The sequence below is a fragment of the Sminthopsis crassicaudata genome, chromosome 3, assembly GCF_048593235.1.
Source record: "Sminthopsis crassicaudata isolate SCR6 chromosome 3, ASM4859323v1, whole genome shotgun sequence".
In the NCBI taxonomy this organism is placed as follows: Eukaryota; Metazoa; Chordata; class Mammalia; order Dasyuromorphia; family Dasyuridae; genus Sminthopsis; species Sminthopsis crassicaudata.
In genome coordinates, this window is record NC_133619.1 from 226,408,787 (window position 1) to 226,431,283 (window position 22,497).

The following is a 22,497-nucleotide window of genomic DNA, read 5'->3' on the forward strand; positions in this document are numbered from 1 at the left end:
CTATCAAATTGCTCACATGATTTCACATATAAAATCTACCATTTTAGGGAAGATGAAGGGAGAAAAATTTGGAACTGAAAAAAATTTTAAATGAAAGTTAAAAATTGTCTTTAATGTATATATATAAAACACTTAAAAAAAAAAAAAAAGAAGTGTCACCTCCTTCAAGGGATCTTTCCCAATTCCTTTGATGTTAGTGCCCTTCCTTCTGAAGGTCCAGTGGGAAGAGGACTGGATTTGGAATTAAAGGACCTCCCAGCTCTGCTACATGTTACTTGGGTGACCTTGGACAAGCCTATGTCTTCTTTGGGTCTCAGATTCTACATTTGTAAAATTAGGGAGTTAGACTAGGTGTTCTTAAGCCCTGAATCTGTGATCCTATGATCATTTTGCATTATTCCTATGTATTTGGTATTTATTCATGAACAAACTGTAAGCCCTTGAGGGCAGAGAAATATGAGTGTATAAAAAGCCCTGGAGGGCATGGCTGCTGGTAGATAGAGGTTCATGTGTTTTCCAGCATCCCTAGGGCCATGAGACTGGTCAGTGAGATGATTTGTCCTGAAACTTCTCCAATGTCCTCTTAAATTTCTGGAACCAAACACATTGATTTTGAACATTTTGTATTTATCAATTCGACCAATGTATTGTATTGAATTTGATCAATTCAATTAATTTTTGAAGTGTTTGGCCATGCCGATAAGGGTTGAATTAGTTGACCTGCTTGCATCCTTCCAGCAACATGCACATATCTGAGTTAGGTCCTGGCCAGTCTTATGGCATTTCCAACAGTATTCTCCAACGTTTTTGAGGGGTTTGGGGATCTTAAAACCAGCAATCACTAGCCATTACTACCATTATGTGCTAGAAAAATACCAAAGAAAAATCTATCCATTGGAGCTGATTGACTGATAAGATGGTAGGAAATCAGTGGGAATGCTATATCTACCTCCTCTCCCTTTCCCCCGAGTAATTCTACTCAGGTAGGGAGCTATTCAAGAGCAAACTTGCCTGCCACCAAGAGGAAGGGGTCTAAGTGGTCCCCTACTTGGTCTCCATACTAGACTGACCCTGCCTCATCTTCTTTTATGTGATCAATATCTTTTTGACTTTTTAGAGTTGTCAAGGCCCAAGCTATTCTGAATTTAAAATAACTCCAAACTTTATTAGGATAGTACTGATTCAGAAAAAGGGCAGGAATTCAGTGTGGTGCTGAGTCAGAGAACCTGAGCTCAAATTCTTGCTTTGTCCTTTACTTCCCTGAACCTGAATCTGAACTTTAAAGTAGTAGGGTTGGAATCGTTTGTCTCTAAGGTGTCTTTTAGCTCTAAAGGTATGATTATATGACTATTATAGATGATATGTCACTGCTGTGGTAGTTAAATAAGGGATAGGTGCTCTCTCTAGTCTGTACTAGATCCAGAAGAACAAACCTTTGTGATTTAACTAGGGAAATCCTGTGAGATGCTTATTCTAGATTCTATCTTTTCTTATTGATCCTAATAGCATCCAAGATGGGATCTTTAGCAAAGAATGGGATTTGGGGAAGATTAGCTTCTATTTATATTCTCAACTCTACCTCTAGTACCTAAATGAATCTCACAACAGAGTTCCCTGTCTAACATCTGAATGATTGGGGTAAGTTTACTAAATACTTGTTGATTGATAATTGATTTAGTATAGTAGAAGCAGAGATGTAGTCCCTATGTAGATTATTCAATTTGGAGGAATCTTGTTCTAAGTCACCCAGAGCTATTCATTCAGCAAATTAGAGATGTCAGAATCACAGAATTCAAGTCAGTGGCCATGACTTGAACTAGAGTTCAACATACATACATCAAAGACATCCCCATTATAAAATACTTGACTATTGGTGATCCAGCCCCAATTTGAAGATCTCCAAGGAGGAAGAACCCATCTCAACTCTAGGCAGACCTCTACACTATGGGGGAGCTCTAAATTTTAGGAAGACTTCTAAACAATTTGCTGCTATTGCAATATTCATCCTTGGCTTCTAGGTTTGCCTTTTGGAGCCATCTTGCCTAGGACCATACAATTAGTAAGCATCTGAGGCCTGATTTGGGCCCAGGTATTTTTGACTGCAAATTTATTGTGCTATCCATAACATTGTTTGAGGTCACACAGATACTAAGAGATAAAGACATGATTAGAATTCTGGTCCCTTACATGTAAATCTTGCTCTTTTCCCTGCCTCTTTTAATAGCCTATTTAATGAATCATTGGTCAGAGACATTTACAAAGAGTACTTCTGTGATTCATATGGTGTAGTCTGGATCTATGGTGCCCAACAGAACACAGTATTCCAAACCTAGGATAATCTATACAGATGCAGTGTGAAATGTGGTACTTAGGTTGTCCCACCTTTCTGTCTTCCAGAAACTCATAAATTGGTCTCATGTTTCAAGCTTTACTAGAACAGAGTGATGGTTTAACCTGATGTTATCATCTAATTCTAGAATCCTATCCAACTTGGCAAACTGATCTAAGCTGTCCTCTGGGGCCTACAAAAGGATCAGCTATTTGCCAAGTGGGAGATATCCTAGTTTGAGAGTACACAGAGTACCTGAGATGAATGATAATGATGGAATGATAGGAATGGATCCATGCAAAATGGTGGCCATATTACCCTGTCCTGTGACAGATCAGCAACAATCCATCTTGAACAAAGTTGCTTCTTCAATCTCCCTCTGGATGTTGCTTTTAATCTGCCTTACTAAAAAGTACCAAGGCTTCCCAAAGGTTTCCTGAGACTGACAGCCCTTTCTTGAATGACTTAACTCAGCCCCTATTTTAATGGACCCAGATGCGTTGAAACAGTTTACCACAAAGACTGATACTGTAGATTCTGCCCTCCCACTTACTACAAAGACTTTTCCATGTTCTAACCTTGCATGTACTTTTTCTTCTAGGTGACCCAAGCAGAAAATGATTTTGCCATCTGAGTATGGGACATGCTTACAACTAAAGGCACATATGAAACAAAAGGGCACCAACCAACTAGAATTCAGTATTGTTGTCTACACTGATCATAATAGAGCACCTCCAGACTACCTGGCAAGTCTTTTCTTTTCTTTTCTTTTCTTTTCTTTTCTTTTCTTTTCTTTTCTTTTCTTTTCTTTTCTTTTCTTTCCTTTTCTTTTCTTTTCTTTCCTTTTCTTTTCTTTTCTTTCCTTTTCTTTTCTTTTCTTTTCTTTCCTTTTCTTTCCTTTTCTTTTCTTTTCTTTCCTTTTCTTTTCTTTTCTTTCCTTTCTTTTCTTTTCTTTTCTTTTCTATACTTCAGCTTTAGCATCAGCTATAATCCATTCACTCACTTGATCAATAAACTTGATCAATTGTCTTTAAATCAAATAGAAACTCTTTTCTTTGACATTAGAAACTCTTCACTGATCTCAATTACCTTTCCAGCCTTATTACTTATTATTCTCCTCATGTAGTTTATGCATCAGCCAAAGTGGTGTTCATTTTGCTTCTCACACATGACTTTCCACCTCCCACTTCATGCCTTTTCATTGACTTCTCCCATACCAGGAACACATTCCTTCCTCACTTAGTCTCATTCCATCCCCATCTTCAAAACTCAGCTCAAGTCCCACCTTTCACAGAAAAACTTCCTAACTCCCAGATGCTAGTACCAATCCCTTCCAAATTGCCTTGTAAATATTTTTATAGACATATATGTACATGCTATCTCCCAACAGAATATAAGGTTTTTGAAAGCAGTAACTATCTTACTTTTTTCTTTGTATTATTTTGTATTTCCAGTACCTGAGACAGAGGAGACAATAAATAAATGGTTATTGATTGGATTTCCCAACATTGCAATTTGCGGTCAGATGGGTTATTCTGAAATTCTACATGTAACTACTTGATATAAATCAATCAGCCAGACAAACTCTTCTTCATACTTTTCAGTCACAGAATTTTCATTGACTCTGTTAGTTAATGGGTCAACTACTCAAGCCTAATTATTTGAGCAGGAATGGCATTCACACCCATGTCAATTTTGAATAGATTCCTAGATCTCTACTTGCATATTATATATTCCTCCATGTTAGATTTAATGGGTAAAACTTCTCTACCTGGGCAATAACACCCTGTTGCTGACTGGGTCATTGGAACCTATTTAAGGCTCTCTATCACCAGTACTTTTGATGACTACTGCTGTTGGGCTGTTCACTCACATGAAATCTAACCCTATGACCAAGGATCATGATCTCATCATAGACTCTCCCCCTTTGTAGGGGCACAATGCCATGCTTATGGCTTTAGACAACCTAATCAAGATTGTTCAGTTATACTCTACTAGGCCAGTTCCATGTTTTATTATGGAGATTTGCATGTCCTCTCTCCAACTGACTCTGATTCTCTATCATGTTGTTAAAGAGGATATGAGTTGGCTACTGAGGTTTGAACATTGAACTGAATCCCCCATTGTGGCCAAAGCCTATCCCTAAAAGAAGTTTTCAGCCTCTACAATCTTCTTTGTCACATCTCTCCAATTGCAGCACCCAGATCTCACATTTCTATTCACAGCCTTTCAACCAAAGATTCATTATATGGAATTCTATTATAACAACATAGTCTACTTGTCCTAGATGAAAAATATGAAATACTGGAAATTTATGCTATCTATTATCAACTGGACTCATATTGGAGCCAGGCAATCTTTTTTATTTCTCTTTAATTCCCAATCCATTCACCAGATGCAGTTTAACTTCTCTCCTCAAGTCTCCAAGACACTGCTTTCATATCTATCCTCTCAGATAGGATCTTGCTATATAGATAGTTTTGAAATCATTTGACAAAACTTCCTTTTCTTCCTTCCTTTTTATCTTATATCATTCAAACATTTCCCTCTAATATCTCTCCCTTTATTCTAGTCTCTGACAAAGAAGCAAGCTTTTTCCTTATAGAAACTAATCCTTTTACATGAACCCTTGATGTAATTCCCTCATTTTTTTCTCAAGGATACTATTCCCATTATCATCCCTCCTCCCAATCTCCAATTTATCTCTAACCTTTGACTCCTTCCTTGCTGCCATATCATTCCCATTTCTCTAAAATCCCCTTGTAGATCCCACCATTCCCATTAGAAGTCACTATTTTTCCTCCTCAAATATATTCCTTTGAAAAGTTGTCTGTACTGGCTAATTGTACACTATTTCAAAGTTTGATTCTTTTTGTACAGCAAAATAACTGTTTGGACATGTATACATATATTGTATTTAACTTATACTTTAACATATTTAACGTGTATTGGTCAACCTGCCATCTGGGGGAAGGGGTAGGGGGAAGGAGGGGAAAAGTTGGAACAAAAAGTTTTGCAGTTGTCAATGCTGAAAAATTACCCATGCATATATCTTGTAAATAAAAAAAACTATAATAAAAAAAGCTATCTGTATTGTCTCCCTTTCCTCTATTCTTAAACACTTTGCATCTCAGTCCTCATCTTTCATCTCTATATAGCCTTCAATAATACTGACAACTTTCTCCTATAGAAATATTCCTTCTTTCCTAGATTTTTATGCCTCTGTTCTCTCCTGGAGGAGACATCTGGAGGAGGCACCGTCTTGAGTGTCCCTGTTCCTTCTCCATCTCTCCTTTTTTATTTTTGGATATTCATCCATGCCTGGCCCAAACCTCTATCTTGGGCCCTCTTTTCTTTCCTTTCTATATTCAGTGATCTTATTAATTTGTGAATTCGAGATCATCTCTGCACAGATTTCACTGTCTTTAGAACAGTAGAGTCCTCCAGTCGCACATCACCAAATGGCTAATGGACATTTCAGACTGGATGTTTCACAGGTATCTCAAATTCCACATGTTCAAGTCATAACTCATTGTTTTTTCCCCTAAACCTTTCTCTCTTCTAGCTTACCCTATTATTGGCCAATGCACTATTATTTTTACAATCACCAAGATTTACAATCTCATTGTCAACTTAGATTTATCATTCCCATTCCCCCCACGTACTTAATCAGTTGCTAAATCTTATTATGTCTCTCTTCACAACATCTTTAAATAAGCTCCCTTCTTTCTACCCGCACAACTGTCACCCTAGCTTAGACCCTCATCACTTCTGGCTTGAACAATATCAATAGTCTTTTAGTTGATCTCCCTGTCTCATGTCTCTCCCCAGTTCCATGTATCCTCTACATATCTGCTAAAATGAATTCCCTAAACCTCATGAATGACCAAATAAATCAAATGAAAATATCATTACTTTAGTTAATAAAATAATAAATAAATATATTTTTAAAATAATAAATTGCTTTAATTGATAAATCAAAAATAAATTTTAAAAAATTTTAATAAATTAATTTTTTCTATTACCTCTGGGATCCAATATAAACTCCAATGGTATTTAAAGCTCTTCATAAGCTGCATCTTTCCCACCTTTCTGGTCTTCTTATACATTACAACTCTAGGGTCCAGGTTTACCAACCTGTTTCTGCTTTTTACACATAATGTGTCATTTTCCATTTCTCTGCTTTTACAATATCTGTCCCTAACATCTAGCCTGCTGTCCTTCCTAATTCTCTCCTTTTGGGGTCTCTGGCTTCTATTATGAGTTAGTTCAAGATTCACTTCCTATATGAGGGCTTAGTTGATCCCTCAAATTCTAGTGTCTTCTTCTTACTTGTACTTACTTATACTTATTTTGTATGTACTAACATTCCCATATATGTTGGCCCCTTTATCAGAATAATGTAAGCTTTGTGAGAATATGGACTATTTTTGTTTTTTCTTTGTATTCATATCTCTTGGCAAACTGACAAGCACCTATAGTAGTAAGTACTTAATAAATGCTTGTTGAGGCATTGATTTATGAGCAGGAAGAATATGTTGTTTAGAATATCCTTGGCTTATGGACTTGATCTATCTTTATCCTAATAGATTTGTAAGACCATATGCTTTACATGGAGAGGACATGGGAATTGCCATACAATGGGCCTGTCACAAAACAAGTAAACATTTAAACCATCCCATAAAACCATTGGTTTAAGGAAGTATGCTGTAGAAAAGGCTATGGTTTGGTCTGGTGGTCTAGTGAGGGGTTGACTAGGTCAGTAAAAGTTACAATTGGCAATTACTAAGTATCACACAGAGTACCACTGATAGCTAGATGTAAGGCGTGTAAACTGTAATAAAAGGATTTTAGCTTTAGGGAAACAGAAAAAATGGCATATCTTTGGCACTTTGCATTTTGAATTCATCATCTTTGGCAGATTCTCTTAGATCTGAATTCTAGTTATTGACCTGGCCTGGATCATGTCTGCTCTCTTTCTAATTTGGACCTCACTTTCCCTCCTCAGGTGAGAATTCCTTGTACCTGTCCAAGGACTTCCCAAAATGACAGTTTTTAGTTGATTTTGGAGATAATTGGAGTTTGCTGAGTTGGGGAATAAAATGAACAGATATAAACATAAAGTTTTGTGGAGAAAGGGTTGCTTTAGGTCTACCTGGGAAGGGAAATTACTTTTCTGAGGGTGGAAACACAGGAGCTAACTTTGGACCTCTAATCAGTCATATGGGGAATGAGAACCTGTGAAGCATCTCCCAATGATAGCCATAAAAAGGGAGCCTCACCTTGACACACCCTCTTTCCCTACCTTCTTATCTCTTCTAATCTTCAGTTTTGACTAATGCTTCCTTTTCCTCCTTTTCAGACCTCCCTTCCCCCTCCCTCCCTGTACTTTCAGTTTCTGGAGTTCATACCTTTCTTTTCGATGGATGGTCTATTAATCATAAACCAATCCAGATTCCTAAATCTTTGCCTTTCCCTAACTTTGGGAAATAGGGACTAAACCTGTGATTTTACTGATACATAGAATTCCCAGAGGAGAAAACTCCTTCTACCAAAGCAAGCTGTTACCTAGAATCTTAGCGAGAGTTGCTCAGGATACAGTATACAAATCCTGATTTGTTCAGGATTATATGTATCCAGAAACAAGACTTGAAATCAGTTCTTTCTGGTTCTGTAACCATTTCTCTACCTACTACACCACACTATTTTTATATTCACAGGAAATATGAATTATTGTCCCTCTTAATGCTACTCCTGAGTTAGTTCCTTATAACTGTGATTCATAGCAGAGAGCCCAACTACACAATAAAAAGGGGATACTGTGTAGAGACTTCTTGCACTGGGAAGATTCATAGAATCATAGATTTTTGGAATCAAGAAGGACCTTAAAGCCATCTAATTTAATTTGTAGTAACAATCATCTATAATATTTTTTACAAGTGGTTATCTAGTCTTTACTTAAAAAGCCCTTTCCTTCTATCTTTGTATAACTCTGATTCTTAGAAGGGAGGGCTTCTTCCACTCTGACATTGACACTAAATCTTCAGGATTTCACTAGTCATCTAGCTCATCCCATATTCCAAAAGAATCGCTACTATCATATATCCAACAATTTTCAATCATTTCCCCTTCTTCTTCACTATAAAGCTAAGCAGAATAATTGTTTTGGAGGCTCTGAAAAAGGATCCCCAACTCTATGGGTTTTCACAAAAATTCAAATCATCAAACATTCATTAAGCACTTATTGTGAGCTATACTCTGAAAATACAAAGTAAAAAATTAAGCGGTCTCTGACCTTGGGAAATCTTAGATTCTTCTGGAAGTACAAAAATAAAAATGAAAATAGTTCTTGCCTTCATTTTAAGACAGTTTACTGCTCATGAATTTCACATAGAGGGTTTAGTTTGAAAAACTGAATGAATATTGTAGACTACCTCTGCCAATAAATCAAGCATAACTCCAGCTATAGATAAATGAAAGAATGGCATGTAGTGTTTGCATCATTTATACTTCTCTCTATCTTCCCCAAAAGATCTCATAGGCTAATAGGAAATAAGTCAGTGAAAGAATATTTATGCACCAAGTACTCAGAAAGGAAAACAATGGAGAGGCCCTGCTCTCAAGAAGCTCTCAAGAAACACAATATGCAAATATGATTACATTGTAACATTAATCAAATATTAAAAAAAGGAAAAATAGATCCAGGTTTTTCAAGTTGCTTTTTTGCTTCCTAAATTTAATACTTTTAGCATCTCAGACAAATTTGGGAAGGAGGAAGGAAGAAAAGAGCCCTTAAAGGAATAGAGGAAGAAGGAATGATTACATGAAATTTGTATTATAAAAACTAGTAAATCTGACAATGACAATGAAGGGGACTGAGCTGTGAATTTAATTTGTAAGAGAGATTTCCACTCAGGGAATTCAATCCCAGTTCCCCACCCTTAAGCATCATCTGTCCTGTTCCTAAAGGACTATATTTCTCATGAGACTTTTTTTTTTTTTAAACTCAGCCAATGGGGATGATGATTATCCCCTGCTGAGGTTGTATGGGGCCAAGCCCAGGAAGGTAAAACTTGAGGTTTGAGTAGGGTTGTGCTCAGCCTGGTAGAGGGGGAGAGTAGTCTGAAGAACAGGAGCTAGAAGGAGAGAAGATCAGGGGTAAGCATCCTTACCTTGTCTTTGTTGCTCTTCCTTATGGGGTCTACTCTTGCCCAGTTTCATGGCAGAGAACACACTCTTTCCAGCTCTGAGAGGAGGTAGCAGGTACAGATGGAGTTGGAAAAGAATAAAGAGACAACCAGACACACATGAGAGAAAACAAATGATTAGATCATTCTTATAGCTCCTCTTGCTCTTTCCTATCCTCCCTTCTTTCCTTTCCTCCCCAAAGTGTCTTCATTCAAGAGGACCCGAGTCTATAGAAATTTGGGGTTAAATGTCCCCCACTCAGAATTCACCCAACTTAAATCACTGGGGCAATTGTCCCCTCCTGTACCTTTTTACATCTCTGAGGATGGAACTATGCTCATGCAAGCACTCCAGCAAATAAAGAATCTAGCTCATCATCAAATATCAATCTTTTACATGGAACCAAACTTGAAACTAAGCTTTCTGAGCTTTCTAGTCCCACATAGAGTCCTTTAAGTACCCTTCCTTCTTTGGCCCATCATTCTTCTGAGTTCTGAGTCATAGTGTCCTTTGTCCCCCATCCCTGCAGCCCTCAACTGGAAGGAAAAGAAAGGAAGGAAGAATCTAGAACAGGATTGAAAATGGTAGAGTCACTTGCAATGACAATGGTCAAGATAGAGGAACTAGGAAAAACATGCATCCAGTCCACAGTCAGCCTTGGCTCATGCACTTTTCTCTAATCCTGTTGCCTCTAGACTTCTCCTTAGTTTCTTTTGGGAAAGGAAGTGATTTCTTCCCCAAATGTGTCTTCCCTCCTCACCAATTCTGGGATGGCACCTAGGATGGGAACTCTAGGGGATTAGGTGGTTCCTACCTTGTCTTGCTGCTTGATTGGGCTTTGCACCCCCAAATGAAGGGGGTTGAATTGCCTGGATTGTGAGTACAGGTTCTGATGTCCCCTTGTTGCTAGCAGCTGATTCTATGATCCTGGCACCAGGAGGCAAAGTGCAATATTCCATTACACCATCAATAATGAATGAGAAGGATATCTGAGCTGCCTCCACTTCCCATTCTCCATTCTCCCTTCTCCTTTCCTCCCAGAAGGCTGGAGGAGGTGTGGCCCTATTTTGTCTCTCAATAGGGATAGGTTAAGAGGCTGCCTGGCCAGGCTCCCATGGAGACATTCTCGGTTAGTAATTTTGGGATAGCAAAGAGGAGAGGCATATGATTCACACTGACCCTGCTCAATAAGATAGAGCTCACCTTCTTTTGGGATAAAAATAGGCACTTTTCTGTTATCTATCCAATGGAGTTCCATTTCCACCACTCTATGTTTTCCTTGTTGGATAATTGGTGTTTATATTTGTGTGTGTGTGTGTGTGTGTGTGTGTGTGTTTTGTGTATATATGCATATGCATGTGGGAATGGGAATGGGAAGATGAATAAGGCAACAGGAGAGAAAATTTCCTTGTAAGTGGAACCTATAGCAGGGAGCTTTTTTGTTGCTGTTTTAGTCAAGTCCAATTTTTTGTAACTCCATTTGGAGTTTTCTTGACAAAAATGATAAGAATGCTTTTGTCATTTATTTTTCCAACTCATTTTACAGATGAAGAAACTGAGGCAAACAGAGGTAAATGATTTATCCAGGGTCACAAAGCTAATAAATGTCTGAGGATAGATTTGAACTCAAGAAGATAAGGTCTGGTATTCTATCACTATATATATATATATATATATATATATATATATATATATATATATATATATATATATATATATATATATATATACATATACATATACATATACACACATACACCACTTTGCTACCCCCAAGAGTGTAAGTACATCAATCAATCCATCATTCATTCTCCAAAAAAGCATTTATTAAGCATTTTCTGTGTACAGGGTGCTATGTCAAGCTTCCTTCTGTTTTCTTACAGAGGGCTTTGGAAACTAAAGAAAGTTAGTTAACCTTTTCCACACAGAACAATGAACCAGAACCTGAGTCAATTACTCCATCCCCCCACCCCTCTCAAGAAAATATCTATCATAAATAAATTTAAAATAGACCTAATGGGGGAGGAGGAAGGGACATTTGTGTAGATTAGAGCACCTGGCCCTAAAGAAGGAGACCCTGGACAGGATGCTGATGAGAATAGACCTTAGAGGTGTTTAATTTTTTTCTTTCCCACTCATTATTTAATTTTACTATTCACACTAAATCCTGCTATTTTGGCATCTGGGAAATGAAGAAGAAAAGAATTAGTGAGAGGGAAGAAGAGAGAAGCTCAGGAACACAAAACCTGCTGGGTTTGATGTTCTTTTTAAACTTTTTTTTTTTTTTTCCTCCACAGGGAGAAGTAAATACCACCTCTAAGCAAACTTTTACTTTCTAAGTGTTTATAAAGTTTATAAATGTTAAAAGTGTTAATAAATGTTTGTTGATTGACTGAATAAATATTGATTTAATTGCACTGATTTATAACTCTCAAAAAGCTGAGGTCCCACCCTGATAGTCCTGATCATTAATAAGCAAGGGGGAAGTCTCCAAGCCTGAGCTCACACAAATATAGGTAGGGGTATACTTCTAGCTTATATGCTAAATCCCATCTATTAAAGATAAGCTTGCCACTTCAAAAAGTTAAATAGTATCTGCTTAAGTTTGAAGATCTAGTATCTTCCAAATCTAATGGAAGCATCAACACCTTTCGAAAGAGAATCTTAGTAATGCAAAAGCAAAATTATTTCTGCCCTCCTAATAAGTAGAAACTGTTCACTACCCATGTTAAAAGTACTGTGTTAGATAAAGTGGATGCAGATGCAAAGATAGCCAATAAATGGTCTTTTCTTTTCAAGAAGTTATGAGTGCTGAGAGCTCATGATTTTGAAAGATATGAAAGCTCTTGGAATAATAACATAGATAGAGGTTTGTTTAATCTTTTTAGCTTAAGTCAGAGAAGAATATTACAGGACTATTACCCCTTCTTGTTCTGAACATTATGTCTTTATAAATGCAAAATATGATTACTTTCTTTCTTTTGGCTACCACATCACTCTGATGACTTGTATATGCAGTCTCTTAGAACTTCCACAGCTTTCTCACATGAACCTATTTCTAGTTATATAGATATGTATCTATCTAAAGACAAAGAGATATAAATCCCAAACTTGCTTAATGACCATGAATGGAGAATAACCACTGACAAATTCTAATTAGGGTCTTGTTTTTCATTTTGTTATAATGATGAGCACTTGTTCAATTAAATAATATACCATTTTAATTTTATATAATATACCATATTTATTTTAAAGATAAGGAAATTGAGGTCCAGAGAACATAAATCATTTTCCCAGGGCCATATATCTAGTGTCACAGGTGAAATTTAAACCCAAAATCTTTTCTGGCTCTATCCACTGTGCTATGCTGCCCCCCAAAGCATAAACATGATCCTAATTGTTGAAATTTTTTTTAAAGCAATTATCCCTTGAATAGACCTTTGGTTTTAACTGTGATAGGCACATCTACCGTTTGCATACATCTACTGACAGAGGTATTGAAAGTGTGCTAAGATACTATTTATGCAGTTTGAAAAATAAGTCTGGTCTGATTGGGAGCTCACCCAACTGGATTAGTTCCTGGAAAGTCCAAAGGACTTGCCTTGGCCTCTGTGGTCTAGTAAAAGTAAATGATTTTATATAATGATTTTACATTAGCTTTTTTGACAGGGAGAGAAGATAACTGCCTCCAGGAAAGGGATCTACCAGGGTTTCAAGCCCTGCTTATGCCAGGCTTTCTCTTATGCCTAGCAGAAGTAGTGCTAATGATGGGGAGTGAAGGGAACCTAAGGATTACATGGTTGAAATTCCAGGCTGCTCTGAACTACTAAATGGCATCTTTTTAAAAATGCCCTTGAGATTTCTGCTTTTTGGACTACCTTCTACTCAGCTCTATGGGGAGCTAGCAAATATCAGACTCATATAAGTTTTCTTGACAGATATACCCATAGAGACATTTATATTTAAAAAACAAAACCAAAATCTCTAATTATCATTGGCAATGGGGTCATAAAACTGAGAAACATGTTTTTCAAAAGTGGTTGTTTCCAACAGACAGATGTATAGAGTATAATGGAAAGAGCTATGTTTAGAAAAAGGGAAACTGAATTAGAGCCTGACTTTCAACTATCTTAATCTTGAGCAAGTCATTTTACTCAGGGTCTTTACTCATCTGTAAAATGGAGGAGGAGGCACCAGATTAACTTCAAGATTGCTTCTAGCTATAAATCTACAAATTCAAGAACAATTATTATGTAATCCATTACATGGAATGGCAATTAGATTTGCCAGCTCTTCTGCATTTGCTGGGACCTGAGGGTCTCAAAGGATTCCTTATTTCCAGGGACACTGGGAATATGTTGTTGTGTCTGGATACTGCACCACTTTTTAGCTCATTCTGGGAATTACATCTTCCTTAATGGTTCAGGAGAAAGACTACGTCCTGCCCAACCACTCTGGACTGCACAACACAGATGCAGGTATTAACATATCCCAACTCTCCATTCCATGTCTGCCAACCCCTACCACAATTTCTTCTTCCAGTTATAGTTTTCTAGTATGAAACTATATCGAGTTGGAAAGCCATATAGCAATGATGTGGAAAATAACCAGAGCCCAGGCTAAAACATAGATAACCAGTCACTCAACTTCAAAGAGAATAGTTGGCCTGGCCTTTGTGGGTGCTCAGTATTTGCTGCTGCCAGATTCCAAGTGGAAGGAAAGGTCAGCAGTGAGTACAGTTAGTCAGGTTCTCTAATACATAATTTTAGTACAGCTGTTAGAATCACAGCTTAGGAAAGCTGGTTCCATAAAGATGGGTTCAATAAAGGAAAAACACTGCTATCTCCTTCCTCCAGTAGAGGAAGAAGTTCTTCATCTGGACTCAGAGATTTGGGTTCAAATTCTAATCTCACTTCATAACTGTTTGACATTGGGAAAGTCACTTCTCTATTCTGAGTCTCAGTTTCCTCATTCTGTAAAATGAAGGGCTTGGGCTAGATGATGTCTAAAGACCTTCCACCTCTAAGTGAATGCACCCTTGTCTTTGGAATTTGGGAACAGAGGCAACTAGTTGGTGTAGTGGATAAAATACCAGCCCTGAAGTCAGGAGGACCTGAGTTCAAATCTTGCCTCAGACACTCAATACTTCCTGGCTGAGTGACCCTGGGCAAGTCACTTCACCCCAATTATCTCAGAAAAAAAGTGGGAAAAAATTGGGAACAAACTAAATGAATGAGGATTTGGATTTTTATGACCACAATTACTAGCTTATGTTCTTTCCCCCTGGTAGTCAACTCTACCAGTAGAAATATTTAAAATGAGCCTTCTTTGTTTCTGAGATAATTCCAATGCATACCTTTAAGCCCATCTGAAGACCTGAAAATATTCAGGTTTTCTCTTAGCTATGGAAATGAAAAGAAGTTATAGAAAAGAAATATAGGAAAAAAAAAGAAATTTTAGAATAGGCTCTGATTTGTTTTAATTTTACATAAGGGGTATTTGTCACATGTGAGTCTTATCTATTACCTATGTCCTTCGTAATTCTGTCTACTCTTATCGTAACTATCCTTTCTATACAATCTCAGGGCTAGTCCCGCCAATAGGTCTTCAGTTTCTTCTGTTACCAATCCCTCTGTTTCTCGAAATAAAGGTTTATTTGATCTATGGCATTTTTAAAAGGATGACTCAGAGTATTAGAATTTTTAGAGTTCTGGATGGTTACATTTAGAACTAATGTTTATGTAATTGTTCTGAATCTGTTCTGAATTTTTTTTTAAATCCCAATAAAATATTGTGATTTTTTTCTTTTTCATTCATTTGGATCCTAGTGGTGGAGATAATCAATAATAGGGAAACCAAGAAATAAAAAATAGAAATCATAGGAGAGTTTTTCCCAGAATAAATAGATTACTTATTCATAGATCTTCTACTACTCTTATTTGATTTATAAAGGTATCAAGGGGATCAGAAACTATCTACTATTTAAGATAATTTATTGATATTTCATAAGGCAACTCTTACTCAGGATGGAGAGGGAGGATGGTAAATTGGAAAGGGATGACAATAAGTTGCCCTTTGGCCTTCAGGGCTATCAAATTAAATGAACAACTAAATTCATAATTTAATCTTTGCCCCTCTTACTTCAGAGACATGTTAATGGAGAATGAGACAATATATGTGAAAATACCTTGAAAATTGTAAAGAACAAAAAAAAATTGTAAAGAATTAAGAAAGTAAAAGCTATTATAACTTAGATGTGTATTTCTCTGAAGGAAAAAAATCAAAATAATGTTTGTTGTTAGATATGAGGGCATATAATTCTTATTCTTGGTAAAGGTTGAGGCTGGTAGATTGCTGGAGCTTCAGATTGTTGAGATATATCAACAGGGTTAAAAGTTGATTGATTGGGCATTCACACTGTCTAGCACCAATATGGCAAAATGGGGATGGGGAGGAAAGTGTTAAGGCAGGTTGTCAAAGGAAAGGTTCCAGCCTCAGTCAGAAATCAAACAAAATGAAAGCTTCCACACCATCAAGAAAGGAGTTGGGCTATGTATAGTTAATATATTTCAAATCTGGGAGAAATGGGGAGACAGTCTCAAAAAAAGAAAAAAAGAAAAATATGTTTGTTGATTCTAACTATTATTTTCTTTTTAATAATCTAGTGTTCTCTTTCATTTTCATAGTCTGTGGTACAGAATTTAAAATATGTAATTATTTTATATATTCATATATGTATAGATACATATATGAATATATAAAATAATTACATATTTTGTATATATGTATACATACATATATGCTGAATATATTCTGAAATAATTTGGGTCAACAATTCTACAATTCAATTCTACAAAGTTTTAAATATTCACTATGTTCAAAGTTCTAGCTTTGGGGATGTACTGGGGATTATTCCTTATTGTTGTTTAGTCACATCTGAGTCTTCCTGACTCAGTGGACATAGGGTTTTTTTGGCAATGATACTGAAGTGGTTTCCCATTTTTTTCTCCAGTGGAGTAAGGCAAAGAGACGTTAAATGGTTTGTTCAGGGTCTGAGGACAAATTCAAACCCAGGTCCTCCTGACTTCAGCCCCAGTGCTCTATCCATTTATTTAGCTGCCTTCATACTGGTGATACAAAGTCAAAAAATAGTTTGTATCCTCAAGGTGCTTACCTTCTACTGGGAAAATAAAAACATATGCACAGATAAATAAACACAAAGTATATACAGAGTAAATGTAAGGAAAGGGGAGGATAGGATAAATGTGGGAAATGCCCTAACAACTCAAGAGTATCAGAAAGGACCTTGAGGAGAAAGTAACTTATGAGCTGAGCCTTGAAAGGAACTAGGGATTCCAAGCAGCAGAGGTAAGGAGAGAAAAAATTACAGAAACAGGACAAATCTAGAACAAAGCATACTTGGGAAATGTAACATTGTATCATGGGAATGGCAACTAGGCTGATTTGGCTACAATTTGGAGTATAGAAGAGAAGTTAATAAGAAATAAGACTGGAAAGGTAGGCTTTAATCAGATTGTGGAGAATTTGAAATGTCAAACAAAGAAGGGAGCCATTGAAGATTCTTGAGGAGGAGAGACAAACCTGAGTTGAACAAGTATTTGAGTAGTTCTATGGAATATATTTTAGACAGAAGAGGGAATGGAAGGTGATTCAATTGTCCAGATGGGAGGGAGGAGGGAAGGAGGAAGCCTGACCTGAATTATTCTGGTGGCTTTGTGAGGAGAAAGATACAACAGAGAGCTATTGTAGACTTGAGAGGAGGTCTGGGCAGAAAGGGGAAGGGGAATAGATTAGGTTTGGATCTAGACTTTGTTGTTTAGTTGCTTGAATCATGTCCAACTTTTTGTGACCCCCCATTTGAGATTTTCTTGACAAAGATACCAGAGTAGTTTACCATTTCCTTCTCCAGCTCATTTTTACAGATGAGGAAATGGAGGTAACCAGGGTTAAATGATTTGTCCACAGTCACACAGTTGGTAAATGTCAGAGACTAGATTTGAACTCAGGTTTTCCTGACTTAACTCTGGAGCTCTATGCACTGCACCACCCAGCTGTCCATACTTGGGTTACTTAAGGAGAAACACACATATTTGTCTATATGTATATATAAATATGTATATTTATAGATGCCTACATGTACACACACATACACACATATATCATATAAAATGATTTATATTTTTATAGAAACTATGGCAGATGTGGATGGGTTGTGATTTGCATCTTTGGAAAGAACTGGCATATTGACGAGAGTACAACTTTAATAATATAGCTAGTGTTTATATAACACTTACTATTTTCCAGGAACTGTGCTAAATGTTTTGCAATTACTACTTCATTTGATCCTCACAAACCCTGGGAGGTAGGTGCTATTATTGTATTATTATCATCCTCATTTTACAGATAAGAAAATTGAGGCATATAGAGGTTAACCATGATTTGTTCAAGATTTGAAAGCTAGTGAGTATGAATTTAAACTCAGGATTTCCTGATTCCAGGACTGGCATTTTATGTACTGCACTACAGTAGTGCACTACCAACAAGCTTCAACTGTTAACTTTGTCTTAATTTCTTCAACTTTTCAAAGCCTTGGTATCTCACCAGTACTTCTTTGTGGAGCCTATCCTTTTGCTTGTCTAGTTACAGATGCAGGTAATTTTATATATATCATGAATAGCCCCTTTTCAAAGTCTGTTGAATTTTCATTGATTTTTTTCCCTCTCATTTGACTGTAGTTGATAGAGCCATTCACAGACAGATTTGTCGGGAGAGGGGGGGAGGGGGAAGGCCTATCTAGAACGCCTATCTAGAAGATCCCAGATTTCAGACTTGCAAGGTATCTCAGAGCTACATCTCCAAACAATTCATCTCAGAATGAGAATCCGCTTTACATCTGCTCCAAAAGGGATCCTGCTTTTATTTAAATAACCTTAATGATAGGGAACTCATTGCGTCTTTGAGGGAAATCATCCTTTTTTGGAAGGGTCTAATTTTTCAGAAACTTTTCTTGACATCAAGCCTTGTAGTGTGACAGTAAGTCTGGAAAAGTCAACTAGATCATATTTCAGGCTTCTGAATAAACTCAAGTATGGCCTGAGTCCAGTGGTGGAAGACAGCCTCTGAGTTTCCTTTTAGCTCTAGTTTAAGGAGTCTCTATAATTTCCTAAAAGCAAATAAATGTCTGAAGTACAATTTGAACTAAAGTTTTCCTGACTCTCCAACCGCTGTGTAATCAACAGAACTTGGCTACTGGTTGTCTATTGTTAGAGGCTGAAAGAGAGAAAAACACTTCAAGTTTTGAAGACTTTATGGGAAAGGATTTCTTCACTTTGGTTTTTGTATCCCCAGTGCCCAGCATAGAGTGGGTACTTAATTAATGCTCATGTAGTTGAATTAAATATGATCTAAGGGATATACCATTTATCTATCTTGGTTGAACAAGGGTAGTCCAATCTAATAGTTACTGAAAACAGCCTAATTCAGCCCCCTATCACTTTGTATCTAGCAGCTGTATGTTACTATATATGTACATGTCATGTTCACTGACTAGACTGTAGACTTTCTGAGGACAGGGACTGTTTTCAACTTTTGTCTTCCTATCTCTAGTTCCTAGCATAGTGCCTGGAAGAGAGTAGGTGCTTAATAAATGCTTTTTGATTAATTAATAATTAATTATCTCAAGGTCACTGGGGAAGCTGATGGGAAACTCTAGTTAGGTACCTTTGAGCTCAAAATTCCATGACTGATGTGTAGGAAGTTCCAAAGAAAGAATTCCTGGTGGTTTACAGCTTAGGTTATCACAAAGTTTAAAACAGTTTCTTACCTGGGTTCCACAAACCTTGCCCCCTTAAGTGGATAGATATACTTGAAAGGGGGGAAATTGCACTTAACTTTCATTAGGCTCTAAATGAATTTAGCATTTCCTTCAATTATAAGTTGAAATCTTGCTTTTTTTTTTCTTCTGAGGTTTCCATAGGGGCTTACCAGACTGCCAAAAGTTTCCACGATGTAAAAAGGACTAAGAGTCTCTGACTTAGAGTGAGCAAGTTCTTTTTTGGGGAGGGTTCAAGAGTCAATAAGCATTTATTAAACACCTATGTTGTACCTGGCACTGTTCTAAGGGCTGGAAAAAAACAAATGAAAAAAGATAGTCCCTGTCCTTAAGGAACTAACCTCCAAAATGGGAGAAGACAATGCACAAAAGAAAGATGAAAGGAGTGGATGGGAAATGAAGGGTGGTGATTTGGAAGGTGGAGAAGTCATAGAAATCTAATACAAGTGCAGAGGGATGGGAAATGAGGAGATGACTAAGGAGATGTTAGCCCTGTTTCCTTCCTCAAGAAGAGTTTATGGCTATACCCTCTAATCACAGGCACAAAACCAGATGAGGTGTGAGTAACAAGGCTGATTAAATCTTGTAAGATGAGGAGATTTCAAAATAATGAGTTAACCCTAAGCACAGATGAGAAATTGTGCCTAATCCTGTCTCCCGACCTGTGATGTTAACTGACTTCTTTTTATTCAGCCTTTGTGGAATTTTTTTTTAAGATAAAAAGATAGCCAGTCATTCTTTCCCTTGGAATAACTTCAGATATGGAAAAAGGGCTTCCTTCGAATCTCATATCAAAAGCCATCTCTGTAGGAGGATATTCCTGGTCTCCCCAGCTGCTGATGGAAAGGAAAATAACTCTCCCTTCTAAAGTTACTTTGTATGTATGTATATGTATTACGTATATACTTAATTATATATGTGTTTCCTCCCCACCATTAGTATGTAAGAGCAGGAGTTGTCTTCAATTTTTATTTGTGAACTTCCAGTGCTTAGCATGCCACCCAGCAAGGAATAGATGCTAATTGACTGACTGATTGAACTAGAAGCCTTTGTTGCTTGGTATAAAAGAGTTCAGGCCTGTTAGAATATGTTTTGAGAACTTAGTATCATCTCCACATTACAAAAAAAGGAATCAGGGTAGGACTCCAGTGATAAGGGAGGGAGCTGACTCTATGTTCTTGAAAGGTATATCAAGAAGAGGCACCCAAATATAAATATGAACATCCCTATTATCCTGGGAAATCCTGGGGTTTGATTCTATGAAAGCCTGCAGGAGTTTGTAAGGATTTACTCATTAATTATCATCCTGCCTATCTTTTGTAGCTCTAACTCTGTATGTATTCCCCATGGGAAACCTCTCTCTCTTCCTCTAGCCTATTATCTCTCTCTTAATTAACTTCTCCCCTTTCTTCTTAACAATTGATATGTCATGGATAGCAGAGTAGAAAGAAGCATAGCTTCTCTGGAACTTCCTTATACTTTCTCCATTCTATTATAGCTTTTCTGAACCCAGAGCCCATTTTCTCAGATCCATTGTCCTAGTGGTTGTCTATTCCTTCACATCTCTATCTTATAGAAGGGGTGTGTGTGTGTGTGTGTGTGTGTGTGTGTGTGTGTGTGTGTGTTCTCTAACTCCCAGGAATATCATTCTTCAGTTACTCATAACCCAGAGAATTTAAAGGTTAGAAGAGATTTTAGATATCATCTCATCCAACCTATACTTGAACATTGATCTTACACATTCCCAAGAATTGATCATATAGACTTTGCCTGCATTCAAGCTGCCACCCTTTTCCCCCATTCCTTGCTCTGGGAATATAATAATCCAATCAATAGTGCCATCAATGGTTTTAGAAAAGACATTGAGATTATCTAACCTATGCTTCTATTCACCATCTCTTGTGATTGATAGACCAAAATTCCCTTCTCCTGGACATCACACCCTAAACTATTTCCCTCTATTAAGAAGTAAGTTCTATGAGAATAGGGTCTATCTTGTGTTTTGAACTGGTATTTTTGTCACACAACACATTTCCTGGCACATGGTAAACACTTAAAAATGCTTTTTTTTATTCATTCATGCATGGAGGCATTTAAAACAGCCTCTCTGAAACTGCTATCCTTTGCTCTTAGCTCTGCTTGCTAGGATCAAATAGAAGTCTAACCCATTATCTAGAGTGATATTCTACAATGAGAGTCATTCATCCAAAGGGAAAGTCAAGGATGTAGGGGAAAGGCATACAAAGAGAAAAGATCATCCATAAAAGAACTGAGAATGGAAGACAGATGTCCTTGCCACTTTGGTCTATTTTAGCACTTGACATTTTCATCTCAAGGTCCTGAATTTTCCTTGACCATAACACCCATTCCTAGCCTGTACCAACAGATGTGTTACCCCATTACTCTTCTACCTGGACATGCCAGCTTATTAGCCCATCTCAGGTAAGAGGACCAAGAAAGTCCTGTTAATTAGCTAGCATGATAGGGAAGCCCTAGTCTAAACCACAGTGTTCCTCCTCATAGGGTAGTGCCTAGTGATCAGAGGTGCTATACAGTGTAGCCCTTGATGTGTTCTCACAGAAGCCAAGGTCACCTACTTGTGTTCTCCATCTTTTCCTCCCTTGGTCTTCTCTTTGCCTTTGCTGAACCAGGAAGAAACAAGGAAATGAGTATGCATATGTGCACCAAAACACGCGAGCATAGTCATATACCAATATGTAGATTAGAGACTAGTTGGAACCATTGTATGTGATTGTTCCCCATGCCCAGCTCTTCCAGGGACCTCTCTGTCTCTTAAATACTTTTTCAGCTTCCACATTTCCACATTCCATTCTATGTTGGTTGATGTGAAAGGATGAAAAACTTACAGTCAGTTTTTATACATAGTCATCTCTGTTAGGGAAACAGAGAGGCAGTTATCCCAGGGCAGCTTTAGAAATAGAAGGTAAAGGAGTAGTTGACCTCAACATAATTCAAATAAGTGGGATTGGAGAGGAAAGAGGATTGGGGTGCAGCTTCCCTAGTGATACTCCCTGAAGAACCTGGAAGTATCAGTGGGAAGTATCTATTTCTCTGAGATAAGACTTCCTGAAGCAACTAAAACATCCTTCCACCTAGGATCATAGAT

At 37.3% G+C, this 22,497-nt stretch overlaps 1 protein-coding gene across 1 annotated transcript in view; it reads right to left on the minus strand.

Annotated features, from left to right (window-relative positions):
- The window catches only part of OTOF (otoferlin), a 156,845-nt gene that overhangs the window by 60,221 nt on the left and 74,127 nt on the right, over positions 1-22,497 (minus strand). Inside the window, exon 6 of the mRNA XM_074300111.1 lies at positions 9,502-9,575. Within this exon, the coding sequence (XP_074156212.1) occupies positions 9,502-9,575 (74 nt within the window). The remainder of the gene's footprint in view (positions 1-9,501; positions 9,576-22,497) is intronic.